The following is a 13,654-nucleotide window of genomic DNA, read 5'->3' on the forward strand; positions in this document are numbered from 1 at the left end:
GATGTGTTAAGGCTACTAATGCGACTTTTCTGTAAAATTGATTTAAAAAAAGAAATCCCTTATCATGTAGTTTGCCACCTACAGAACATGTTGTGGCCACTTTTTCTGGATCTTTTACTGTCATTCCTTATGTAATCGACACTTTTTAAAAAAACAACTAGTTTTCCCAAAACAGGCTCCCAGGAGCACATGCCTTTGATGACATCACATAAGGCATTAGAAGAGACTGACCACTCTTTCAGTGGTGTTGCAGCTGCAGCTGGTACTCACACTTCAGCAAAAAATTATTGTTCTGTTTTTCTTTTTGAATTGGGACAATGTGTGTTACTTCCCAGATATTAACAAAGTCTAAACAAACGATTTTAATTCATGTAAATAGATCTGAGGCACAGAAGTTGAACAACTCCCTTTGCAAGAGGGGGATCACCGGGCAGACTCACAAAAAAGACCCAAACCTTACCCGTTTGTCTGGCCATGCAGACGGTTTGACTGAAATGTCACTTCCTCCTTCCTCAAACCGCCACACCCCACTTTGCTTTAAGCATACACTGCTATTTGAATGGGAATAAATGCAAATGCCGGGCGATTGGCATCGTAAAAGCACAATAAACAAACTGTGCAACCTCAACCACCACGCCAGACAACCACAACCACAACTACATCAAATCACTGCTGATTGGGAAGATTATATAGAAAAATCACAGACGTAAGAACTAAAGTCTGTCACTTTAAATCTGTCTCCACTGAGCTGCATAAATAACTTCAGAAAAGGGAAATAAACTTCATGTCTGTGCTTACATAGCTTGTTGTTACTGTTGTTTTTATTAATTAAAAAAAAGTTGTGTCCTCTTTTTATTATTTATTTATTTCACTTAAGTGGAGTTTAGCCTTGTGTTAGGCCTTTGTTATGTTTTTTTTTTTTGTGCCATTGATACACCAATTTGGACAGGTCATGATTAATAAGTTTCACAGTGACTCCTATAACTTTTATTCAGATAACATTTAAATGCACTGCCCCTTTAATTCTGTAACCCCTTTCTGATGAACTTTCAGACAGACTAAGTTGTCCAATCATTGCTCCAGAGAGCATGATTCCCATCATCAGGCAACAGATTGGACATTTGAACTCTGCCATCAAGCCACACTTAAGGAATGTAGCTGTTTTTGACCAACTAATACATATTGAAAGGTCGCTCAAAACAACTTATCTGAAATTGTTTAGCAATTCAAAAATATTTCTATAAGAAGGCAGGTGGGAAAACAGGAACCTGAGATGGATATTCATGCTTAATTTTCTCTCGTCTAGACTATCTTAATCCAATTTCACATGTATAAATAAAAATAGCTCTTGGTTTCCTTCAGTTGAGCGCAAACTTTGCTGCAAGGCTCTTGATAAGAACAAAGAGCTCACATGAAAATCCTGGCTCAAACTGTCACGATGGTCAAGCTTCAAATAGTTGAGGCCACAGACTCCAACTCGAGCTCCTAAGTCTTCAAATTAAAATCTCTTCTTTTCTCCCAATAACCAGATATAAATAAAAAATAAAAAAAAAAGTAAAAGGAATTTCTCTGTGCAGACCTGATGCACCTCGACTGGCAAACAAGCTTCCTCTGTTTCTTTACTGCCTTCAGAGTCTGAACTCTGGATTTAAAAAGCAATTGATAACATTCCTATTCAAACTTTGTTTGAACAAGATAATAGGGATTATACACCCTATTACCATGTTCGTTTTTAAGCATCTGCAGTTATTAGACAATAGATATAATCAGACACTGTTTTTTTTTTCATTTAAACATGGGGATGAATGAAGTCACACCTTTACAATTCTTTTGATCATTTCAGTTACGCTATCTCACTTTATTTTAATTTTTAATAAGATGTATTTGTCTGTAAATGAAACGTATTCTGAATAAAAACCGCAAAGATCAATAGTGCTCATGCTGTGAGGCCTATTGAACACTAGAGGGCAGCATTTTACTTACTCCAAGATGGAGGGTCACAGATAATTTCCAGTGTTTTCCAAGGACACCTCAAAATCTTCTAAGCAAGTTTAATTCTTCATTTTAAGTTCAATGGAGACATCTGATAGATTTTTTTTTTTTTTTTTTAGAAAATAACTTCTAAAAGTAAAATTGCCCTAAGATGCAGTTTAAAGACATAAATATAAAACAATGAATAGTATATTGATTGTTTTCCCAGGGAAAGTCATAGATTACTCACTAAAAGTCTCTTTACATTGTTAAACTAACAAAAAAACAAAACAAAACAAAAAAGTATGGTAAAAATGCTTCAGTTAAATGTTTGGCACCAATCAGTTTGCTAAAAAAACAAATCAACTAGAAAATGTGCTACATTTACTAGACAAAAACATACATATTTTAAGGCGACATGATCTTGTGATATGTATTTTATACTTGACATAAAATTTATGTTATTGATTGTCTCAGCCTGCATACAGTGATTATTCCTTGGTAGTCACACTAGTGCTTTAATGGCCTCACAGCCATGAATATTAGATACACTTCCCTTCAACCTATAGAGCAAATATGATGAGGCAGCGCGAGGGTCCATAAGAAAACAAATACAGCTGTTTGTCAATGTCTGTCTGGCCAGAAACATCGTTTTCAACGGAAATGAAAGCAGGAACGCCCGCTTTGTGTACAAACAACATTTCTATAAAAGGTGCCTACGATGGATGTTCAATAAGTACGCTGTTTTAGGTGCTTTTATTTAACCGTGGAAGCAGACCTTTTCTGTCTTATGAAAACGGAGGCTATCCTCCTGTGTGAGAATATCTGCAATATGAGTTTAAGCGATGCAGCACATAATATGAGAGAGGTGAGGGAGGGAGTGGAGGGTGTGACAGAGATACGGGCAAAGAGCAAAAGGGAGTCACCATCAGTGCCAGCATCATAAAGTCAAGGTTTTCTTCTCTGAGTCCTGCCTATTTCTGGGCTCCCGTTTTACCATCCCTGTTACTGTCTGAGAGCGTCGCACTTTTAAAAGCGGTTTCAGAGGACGCTTTGACGGAGGTTCATTTTCTTCTTCAAAATGAGTGAGACGGTTGGATTTTTCCGTCCACCTTCCTGAAGCACTTATTTGCCGAGCGTTTTGTGTCTGAAGGAATCTACAGGAATCTCAGGAAGCAGCATGGCAGGGGAGCTTGTGGTTGGGATACTTTATAACTTATTACTACCTCTGCTTCTGCTGACTGGTGAGTGTTTATTTTTTGTTGTTGTTTTGCTTAAATTACTGCATTTTTGGCTGTTTAAGGTTTTAACTTCCAACCTGAGACGCTAGTTAATGGTGTAAACTTGATCAAATAAAGATCTCTCCGAGGTGAACTGATAAAGAATTCAGATATGAGGCATTGAGAAAACACAAAAAGAAAGAGCGAAAGTTTGCAATGGAAAAGTCTAACGGCCATAAACTGATGGCTCTGGAAAAGCAATAACTTTATACTACAATCTGAGTGATTTTAGTGCGTAGCTTCATCTTCAGCTCTCCTTCTATGAACATCAAACTTTTTTGGGCTTCTTTTATATTGTGAGGTGCTTTAGATTACTTTTATTTTACTTATTGTTTCATTGGAAATAACTTAGCTTTTATTATGGTTTTTGAAAAGTAAATATTTTAACCAGTTCAGAAATGGTAGGTTTGTAATTGTTTTACTTCATCCTCTGCCATTGGCTCTTTTTGAAGAGTATCAGTATTCCTCCAGCCAGAAATGACTCAGGATCACACACAGCATCCTGACTTATTACTCTTACTTTTAGCTGAAGAATGAGCATATGGAGACGCTAAAATGTTTGGTTTAGTCTGTTTTTGTGATTTACTCATTCTTTGGACATGCATTTCTTTCACATTTCTGCTTGTTATTTCTTGACTAAATTCCAGAGCCCTTTGGTCAATTTTAGGTGTTTTTAAATGTGCTATGCAAACAAATTAGTCTTTTAAACACATAAAATAATGAATGTAGAATACTCCAGAAGAGGGATAATTTCAGGTGTTTTCTTTTTTTATTCTAAAAGGAGTTTCCACTCCTTTTAAAAAGCTGCTCCGATAGGCCTAGCTGGATCATTTCTATCCAACTCGTTGGTTCTGTTTCCTTTTCTCCTCAGCTTCTTCGTTTCGCTATAATGGCCTCTCTGTGGTGTACTTTGTGTTTCTGCTCACCATACCACTGCTGCCGAACCCGAGCCCGGTCTCCCTAAAAGGTGAGAGAGGCTCCTCTGACTCAGGTTGTATTTGAGATGTGGTGCCTCTTTTCCCCAGTTTCAATTATTCATGTCTGAATTAGGAATTTCACCAAAACAAGTCTAGTTCTTCCACAAACACCCATGGTCATTTTAATTAAGAATGGCTTCAAATGCAGCATTTGGATTAAAATATGGGATTCCAAGCAGGTCCTATGTTTCATCTGACATATTCAATGGCATGCTTTAACGCTGATTCAAAGTAGACTCTGTCCAGCTTCAGGACTGTGCACAGATTTTTGAATAGTTTGGATCATTTTCTCCATCATTTATTCTCTGAAAGCTTCAGATGAGACGCTCTTACCGCCTTCACATCATTTAAAATGTTGTTTTTTAGTCATTTGGTTTAACACGGCTGGCGGCTTTCAACATGGGTGTGTCCAGAAACTCATAAAATGAAAACATGTACAAAATTATGTAATTGTGTAAACATGTCATTTTGTACGTAATGCTTCTATGTACAAAGTTATTATTTGAAGCTTTTGTGTTTTGTGTCCATTTAAGGTAAGTTATTTTAAAGCGCTCTGTTTTAATAGCCTTCGTTTTATGAGGTCTGTAGTGCTAAATCTCCCTCGTTAAATATCCATCTTTATGCTTTGTGTAAGCTTTTACAGGCTAATGATTAAAAATTTGTAGTTTTATGGACACGTTTCCTTTATAACGCTATAGGTTAGTCATGATGCAGTCAATGAAAAATAGTACAAATAAGAAGTGTGACTTTTTTTTTCTGAAACATCTGAAATTTGTGCTAAGCAATATGTGAATTCCTCTCCCACCGTCTAACGAGAACAAATTATTGTGTTATGTGATTTTTTTTCTTTTTTCATTGTTTGTCTGTTAATCACAGACAAACCTTAAATTTCCGTCCATCCGTCAGTCATCGTTTCTTCTAATCCCACAGGGTTGAGTTAAAGGTTTGGACAAATGTGCTAAGTTTTCAGCCCAAAAGATGAGTTAAATAATTGATGTCTGATTTCTAAAGGTGAGTCAGAATTTCTTTGAAGGTAGGATCTGTGAGGTTATTATCCCGCGTTTCCCTTACTTGTTGTACAGTGAGGCTATTGAACGTCTGATAATCTGACTGGACGTGTGCTGACTCAGTCTGCCATCACACACTGATTTGGGAGAACTCAGGCAATCTTCAAACAACTCTGACATCTGGAAAGTCCAGGAATAGACCATCTTTGCAGCTGCTGCACGATTGATATCTAACACTTTCAGAAGAGTTGGAGCGGCTGAACAGATACGGCCTTCAGGCTCAACTGGGTTAGACAACATGGACGTACAGCACCAAAAATAACAATGAGATTGTAAGCTGTTAGTATCTGTCGGCATCTATTATCCTACTGGTGAGAACAGATTCAGTTTGAGTGCTTTTAATCTGGTAACGTCAACTAAATGGTGTGCATTTAAATAGTTTATTAGGCTTGTGCTGCCAACTTACCAGCTAAGATTATTTGAGGAAAACAAACTCTTTTGAGAGCATCAGCTAAAGTTATTAACACAACCCACTGATGGTAGCTTTATATGCCATACATACAGTTTACCATCTAACGTCTCATTTCATTTTGTGATAAAGTTTCAGAGATTAGATTGTTGTGGAGCTAAAATAAAAATCGCTCTGTGAAAAATGACCTGGCAGACTGGGTCACAGTTTTTGGCCCAATATTTGATCAATTTGTTTTTAAAAACTTTTTTCCTAACAGGAGAAACCCAACACTTAGATTAAAAGAAAAACACTCTGCAGCATAAAATCCTCAATGCACAGTGAGCGTATGCAAAAATACAACAATCCAGCACAGTTACTGGTTTGAACTTTAACACTTGCTCCCTCATAACTGTGTTACAATAAACCTTATACATGGACTTGTCTTATGAAGCAGATTTAATAGGTCAGACATGAGTGAGTAGGTCATGCGTGTTCCTCATATCGATCGTTGCAAACAGATGTATTAAAGCACCGTTGCCCCTCCTTCAAAGTACTTTGTAAAGGGGTGAGGAGGAAGTGGTAGGAGTGACCGAATCAATTATGTATAGCCTCGTAATTACAGCAAAGAATTAAAAGATGTGATGTCAGCGATCTTCTATCTCCACCGTCACCGAAAAAAACAAACAAAAAAAACTGATTGCCTTTCAGCTCCACAGATCCCATATATTTTGCTCTCCATAATTTGATCCTGGACTAAGTGATGAAATGTGTGTTCATCCCGTGTGTGCGCAATGTGTTTTATTTGCGGGCCCACCTATAATTCACGGAGCGTGCGTGTGTATCTGTGTAAGCAGAGAGGTTTAAGTGAAACAATGCTTTTAGTAAAAATGGTGAACATCAACAACACATCTGCTGGCTCAGCTGCAGTTGAGCTGCGTCAGCTATTTGTCTTCTCTAACGTTCTGATCGCAAGAGTGAAACTCCAGAAAATCGATAAGGAAGGGTTTCATTTATCTGGATTTTCAACCAAAATCTATTGCACCGCTACTTGTTTTTTGACATGTAATGTGGTCTTAAATGAGGTTGTTTCACAAAGTCATCTGGAATGTATACACAGTGAGGAATGGTTCAACTATAAAGGTCTATTTTAAAATGTTATATTTGGGTTTGATAGCTTAAAGCAAAAATCGACTTACCACAAATAACTGAGTATGATCGTAGACACTTTCTGAGAAATGCTTTAGTTAGTTAAAAAAAAAGGCACTCAGTTCCATAATGAAACATACAGTAATCACAAAAATGTTCACACCCCTCAAACTTTTTCACATTTGGTCACAACTAAAAGCTTTAATGTATTTTAGAGGGATGTAAGTCTAAACAAATCTAAAAAGAGTGGGATTCTTAAGTCCCTTAATTAGTAATAATCATTTACCTGTGTGTAATTTAAAGGGCCGGTTTTATGTATTTTCCAGGCACGTAGTGCCATTTTATAGCACAATCATGTTACCGTCAGTTGTTGTACGCTGCTATGGTTATGACACCAACTTTGATCGTTTGTTTTTAATCTGCATTCAAATACTCTGCAGCATGTGGCAGAACACAGCACATCACCTTGAATACACCATCCAGACATTGAAGCATGGCGGTGGCAGCATCATGTTGTGGAGATGCTTGTGTGTTACACCGAAGGCGGTCAAAGTTGATGTGAAGATGGACTGAACTAAACACAGAATAGCATAAGTAGAAAATATTTAATACTTTGCAAAGCACTGAGATAAAATAAAACAAAACATGTGTTCTTCTTCTTTTGCTCTCTTTAGGTAAAACGGGCCAGTTTATTCGGTTAATAATCTACGTCAGTGTAACCTTCCTGACCCTGCAGTGCTTCATGCAGATCCCTTTCAGCTACTTCCCTCCACATGGTAAAAAAACAACTCGTTACTTGTCTTAGCACATTTTTAAAACGCCACATATGCTGGAGATGAAACTAAAACACAAGAACAACAAAAATAGGCAAACACATGGATCCCATGCTGTTATTACTGACCTTTAGATGAAACAGTTTTCCTATGTTCTGCTCTTTCCACCATTCCTTTGTTTTTAACAGTTGCTGGGATCTGGGAAGATGTCCTTTACCACTTAGGAATTGTGAGGTATGAAATACTTGACACTTGTAATTTCAAAGCGGTTGTGTCTTTTATTTTATATCGTTTACTCTTGTGAACTTCATGTTTTTCTGTGTTACATTAAAGGTGAAGTAGCAGAATATGAATATTAAGTAGAGCAGCAAATCTGACAACAAAATGACAAACTAAATGTTTCCCACAAAAAAGCCTCAGATTCAGGGGCGTGCTGTGGTGGCGCAGGGGGTTAGCACGCCCCACGTTTGGAGGCCTTAGTCCTCAACCTCAACGTGGACGTCGCGAAGGTCCCGACGACCTTCACTGCATGTCTTCCCCCGTCTCCTCACCCTCCTTCCTGTCTGCCTACTGTAGAGAAAATGAGCCACTAGGGCCGAAAAAACTCTTTTTTTCTCTGAAAAAAAAAAGTCAGAGAAAAAAGCCTCAGATTCTCTGACTTCTTTTCCTCACATTTTAGTCTGCAGCTGTGTTGCGCCTGTTGCATGTGATCTGTTTTTGAATGTGGAAATATTGAAGTTTAAACTTTTATGAATTTTATTTGTAGATAATTTTGTTCTTCGGTTATGCTAGCTGTAGGACTTGCAGTCGTCCATTTTCCTTTATGTCTTGCCCAATGACACAACAATTGAAACAAACTGAATGGGGATTTGAACCAGCAACCCACCGGTTTTAAGATGAACTCCTACCAACATTGCCACCTTCACCCTTATGATATGATGTTTGGATTGGGGAGTTGCAAATAAAAATCAGAAGAATGGCATAATGGACTGATGAAGCCAGAATGCCTCTGCTTTTGCTATTTTAAAACAAACAAGTAAAACAAAACAAAACACACAAAATAATTAGATTAATTAATTGCCAGGTATAGTTAAAATGCCTCAGCTGTTCATCAGGGTCTTGACGTTACACGTGAAACTCTGTAATTGTTTGCGATGATTTTCTGAGGCCGAAATAAACCCACATACGTTCAAGCTTCTCTATGTGCTGCATCACTGGACTTTATGTGAAAATTGTCATTCTAGCAAATAGAGGATACAAAAGGTCATAAAGGTCACAGATACCAAAACAAAAAAATTTAACTGGTCATTACGGTTTTTTTATGGTACTTGTATTTCCAAGGAGTGCTTATTGCGTACAATGCACTTAATGCTTACATCAGCTTGTCTTGCTGCACTACAGCTTTTATTTTATGTTGACCTTTATTTAATCTGGATATAAGGCTCTGGAGATTTAGAGTGTCCCAGTGAAAACAGACAGCAGCTCAATACAGCAATAGTCACAACACACACACACACACACACACGCGTGCGCACACACACACACACACACGCACACACACACCTACACACACACACACACACACACTATACCCAGGACACGTAAGCAAGAGTAGCATAGAAGATCAACAGAAAGGCATAAAATCAGAAGTTTTGCAAATGACAAGTCATTCCTCGCTCGTCTGTTAGTGCTGTTTACACACCAGAGGAAAAAACAGAGGGTGCTTCTTCACCACACTAGTTAAGCGAGTCATAAGATTTTATTTTTGTGTGAACCTGGATGGATGTATTTTCAGAATGGCCGCTTCCTCCAAAGTCTGAGACTTTACCATAAATCCAAACTTTCATTTTATTTTCGAAAACCTCGCAGTCTTGCCCATACACTTACAGTCCGTTGCGGTGAGATAGCTTCAATAGCCAGCTGTGTTTTTGCTGTGATTCATTTATTTCTTTTTTCAGATTCAGTTCGGTTGACACAGCAAACATTGTGCGACTCTTGGCTCCAGATATCGGCCTCTGCCTCTCTATCCTGTTCCTTCTGAGGCTGTGTCGAAAACTGCTGCGCCCCGGGCCCCAAGTCAACCTACATGAAAATGGGATCCCTTCTTTACCCTCAGAGGTGTCAGCAGATCTACTTTCTTAATGACGCAATTGTATCAAAGTACCATGCAGTCATATTAGTCTTTTTTCTTTTTTTTGGTCTTACAGGATGTGGAAACCTCTGACACAGAATCAGAGGGCGAATATGAGACAGAGGCCTCGTCTTTTGACAGCTCTGAGGAGACCACTCTGCCGCTTCAGTCCAGCCCGCCGCAGTTTGTTCAGAAGCTGATCATGTTTGCAGCAGGAGTGAGGTTGCTGCTGTCAGCGATCATGAACACGGCGGGGAAAGTGGTGGTCACTCTGCTGCTGGGGCTGGCAGGTACATTACAGTGTAATGTGATGGATGGATGGATAGATTTCCAAATCTAATAGATTATAAGACCCTTTAAAGAATTAAATATCATTATTTTCAGTGTTTTTTTGAGGATTTTTTTGGCTCTAGTGGTCTTTACTTGGTACCGGGTTGTGAGAGAGGGAAGCAGCAGTCAACGGCCCCGGACACAAACCTGTGACCTGTTCCCAAATTTCTAGTTTTTCACACATGGGCGTTTTGTCTAATTGCCCTCTTTTCTGTTTGCTTCCCCACTCTGTGTCCATGTGTCTGCAGGCATCGTACTGCCTTCCCTCACCTCAGGAGTGTACTTTGGGGTGTTTTTAGGACTGGTATGGTGGTGGATATTCAGTCGCTCCATTAGCATGCTGCTTTTCAGCTCCCTGTGTGTGATGATGGCCATCTTCAGCGGAGGACACCTGCTGGCTCTGTACCTCTACCAGCTTCCCCTGTCCCAGCAGTTTATCCCACCAGATGATGTTTACGCGAGGTAAAAGTGATTAAAAAAGAATACACAAATGTGAGGTTGAGGATAAAATCAGGGGGAAATGTTTCTTTTTTGTATGTCAAGGTGCATTTGTCATTCAACCTTGTCTTTAGTAACTGAGCATAGGGGAAAAACCCCCACTTAAGAAAGATAAAATAATTACTTTGATTGATTTCATACACTGAAGAAAAGAAAACAGGTGACCCAACTTTTAAAACAATTAGTTAATTTGTTACAAGTACTCAACTGAAGTTTATCCAAGCAAATATATTGAGTTTATTAAGTTGTCATGTTAAACAAGCATAACTAATGTAAGTCTGACAAATGTATTTCAATTACATGTAACAAACTGTTTTAAGTTGGAACTCCGTTCTCTCAGATGGCACTTACTCTCACCAGGTCAGAAAATAAAAATAACTATCAGATACAACGTTTTCTCTTGTGCCAATGTTATTAAACAATGACTTATTGCTTTTACTGGAGTTTAACTTGTCATCAGCAGGCATTAAGAACTAAAAATAGCCTTCTCAACATTTATTGGCACCCCTGGTAAATAAGTTTAAAAATATGCAAAATAAATTCACATTTTACCACAGCAGGAATAATCGCACACAAAAATATTTAGGAAGATCTGAGCTTTAATTTGCAGAGATCAAGAAATGACTGCTTTCTACAAACAAAGAGAGCTTTGGGGTGAAAGGGAAACAGGCCCACAGCATCACACATCCTTTTTATCTTTTTGCATATTTTTCTGCATTGAGACTTAACCCCCCCCTCTCCCTTTCATAACAACATGGTGTAAAATCTGCAGCTGTTTTACTTCATTTTAATATTGGATTTAAAAAAAAAAAAGAAGAAGTGTCTTTATCCACGATTTAGAATTTAAACAGAGGATGAACCTTTTAACTCTGTTTGTTTGGATTAATCCATACTTCTTTCGAATTGCTTTAAGTCCTCCTCTGTCATAAATATTCACCTTGTCTAATTCCCCCCCCCATCTTTTGTTAATTCAACTGAACAAGTCACAAGATTTCCCCTCATTCTTTAACCTGGTTTCCTTCATCCTGTCGTTCTTCCGTCTCCATCCAGGTTGTTCGGTATGACTGGAGTTATCCGAACCAACAGTTCAACGCCCCACAGTCTTGGTCTGCATCCACACGTCTGCTGGCCTGACTTCGTCAACCCCTTTGTTCTTCTGCTGCTCTACTACACACTGGTGGCTCTGCTGCACAAATGGGTCCAAATCACAGAGGAGGACTGTGACGATGTGAGGGATAGCTGTGGTTAAGTTCCAGGTTTATGCATGCATGCATGCGTTGCTGCTTTCCAAGCCTCTTTCCTCTGTCGTTCAATTTCCTGTTTGCTCGTTATCAATATTACATATTGAGTATTGATTTTTTTAACCACTGCTGGATCATAAACAATATTTACATCATATCAGTAGTTTATTAGCTTTTAATAGCTTCTTTCCATGTCAGGATACTGCTGACGTTGACAAATCTGACAACCCATTAGAAAGCCCTGAAGTCCCTCCGAGCTTTTCCAGAGTCATCTACATCACAGGAGATAGGCAAGAGGTGACACGTAAACATCATTATTTGCCTTTTAAGTAACACTGTGTTGTAAAATAAAAAAAGTCAGCATTTCAGCCTGTAATGGTAGTTGTTCTTTATGGAAATGTATGACAAGCAGAATCATGCTCATACAGCGAATGTCACTCCAATAACTCACAAATGTCTCTTTTAGCTCTTGAGCAGCACAGATGAAGAAACCTATCTGCCTGACGAGGTAAACAGTTCTGTTATGTGTTTACTATATAGGCTTTATTGCCAAAGTATGTGGAGGTTTGCCTTCATACACACGATACATACTGGTATTTTATTCTTTACTCTTATACAGTGTTAGCTCACTTATTCCAACTAAAACGGCATCTCCAATCCTGTTGTTAAGGTATTCCACAAGGATTTGTGAGGTCAGACACTGATGCTGGATAACACAGCCTGCCTCGAAGGCTCAGGTCTCATTCAGTCCCAAGGTGTTAATCGGGTTGACGTCAGGGCAGTGCAGTCTCATGTTCATTTCATCCAGGAGCATGAAATTGCCCAAATTGTCTTTGAATCCTGCAGCATTAAGAGTTTCTTTCACTACAGCTAAGGGGTCAAGCCCTGATAAACAACCGCACATTGTCAGGCTCCCACCATTAACCTGAATGCTTAACACAATGCAGTCAGGCAAGTATCATTCTCCTGACAGCCACAAAATCCATACTCCTGTATCGGACTGCCTGACAGAGGAACGTGATTTATCACCCCAAAGAACTAGTTTCCATTTGTTTAATATTACGGCAGAACGCTTTAGACCAGCGGATTTGATGCTTTGCCTTACACATTGTGATGTAATGTTTAGATGCAGCTGCTTTTAAATGAAGACCCATTTCAGGAAGCTTTGCTGCAGAAAGTGGTGGTGTTTGTTTTTATAGAGCAAACAGTATCCTCTGTGATTTCAGAGCCCAACACACTGTTCTTCCCAAGTACGTTTAAGGCGTTTTTAAAATACCAATAATACTGACTGTGTAACTTTCAGTGGCAAGAAAATGTTCATAAATAGAGACGTTGTAGAGGTGGCATCCTGTTGCTGTCCCAATGGAAGAGACTGGTTCACCAGAACTCTTGTCAATTGGAGACATTTCAATATGTTTAAAAGTAAGCTGTACTGATCGATAATTTGATTACACTGCACAGTTGTTTAAAACAGCTACAGACGTTTTTATTAATCTCATAGGAGAATCTCCTTTTGTTCTTTCAGTCGATGGTTTTGATGACTAGAGGTTCCTGGCAGAACGTCCACAGCAACAATCTTGGGTGTCTGGTGGAGGAAGCCGGATACGTAAACTGTTACTCTCCGTCTCTTCACGAAGAAAACGACTCTCCTCTACCGGGTAATCACAGCTCAAGAAATACACTGCCTCAGGAAGAAGGGACACGTTCAGGACGGTGCAAAGAATCATTTTCTGATAAACTTTTTGTTATTTTTTTAAGCCTTTTAACTCTAGCTTACTCTTCATTCAGTCATGAAAAGACCTCCAACCTCGAGAGATGAAACAAGATGCGCAAACGTAACACCTGAAAA

At 38.7% G+C, this 13,654-nt stretch overlaps 1 protein-coding gene across 1 annotated transcript in view; it reads left to right on the forward strand.

The window, feature by feature from the left end:
* Window positions 1-2,911: 2,911 nt before the first annotated feature.
* Window positions 2,912-13,654, forward strand: part of LOC114149175 (piezo-type mechanosensitive ion channel component 2) — a 40,365-nt gene continuing 29,622 nt past the window's right edge. Inside the window, exons 1-11 of the mRNA XM_028024823.1 lie at window positions 2,912-3,215; window positions 4,123-4,218; window positions 7,507-7,608; window positions 7,794-7,839; window positions 9,564-9,723; window positions 9,813-10,026; window positions 10,315-10,528; window positions 11,615-11,792; window positions 12,004-12,102; window positions 12,272-12,313; window positions 13,331-13,463. Coding sequence (XP_027880624.1) covers window positions 3,152-3,215; window positions 4,123-4,218; window positions 7,507-7,608; window positions 7,794-7,839; window positions 9,564-9,723; window positions 9,813-10,026; window positions 10,315-10,528; window positions 11,615-11,792; window positions 12,004-12,102; window positions 12,272-12,313; window positions 13,331-13,463 — 1,348 coding nt within the window. The 5' untranslated portion in view covers window positions 2,912-3,151. The remainder of the gene's footprint in view (window positions 3,216-4,122; window positions 4,219-7,506; window positions 7,609-7,793; window positions 7,840-9,563; window positions 9,724-9,812; window positions 10,027-10,314; window positions 10,529-11,614; window positions 11,793-12,003; window positions 12,103-12,271; window positions 12,314-13,330; window positions 13,464-13,654) is intronic.

The sequence above is a fragment of the Xiphophorus couchianus genome, chromosome 1, assembly GCF_001444195.1.
Source record: "Xiphophorus couchianus chromosome 1, X_couchianus-1.0, whole genome shotgun sequence".
In the NCBI taxonomy this organism is placed as follows: Eukaryota; Metazoa; Chordata; class Actinopteri; order Cyprinodontiformes; family Poeciliidae; genus Xiphophorus; species Xiphophorus couchianus.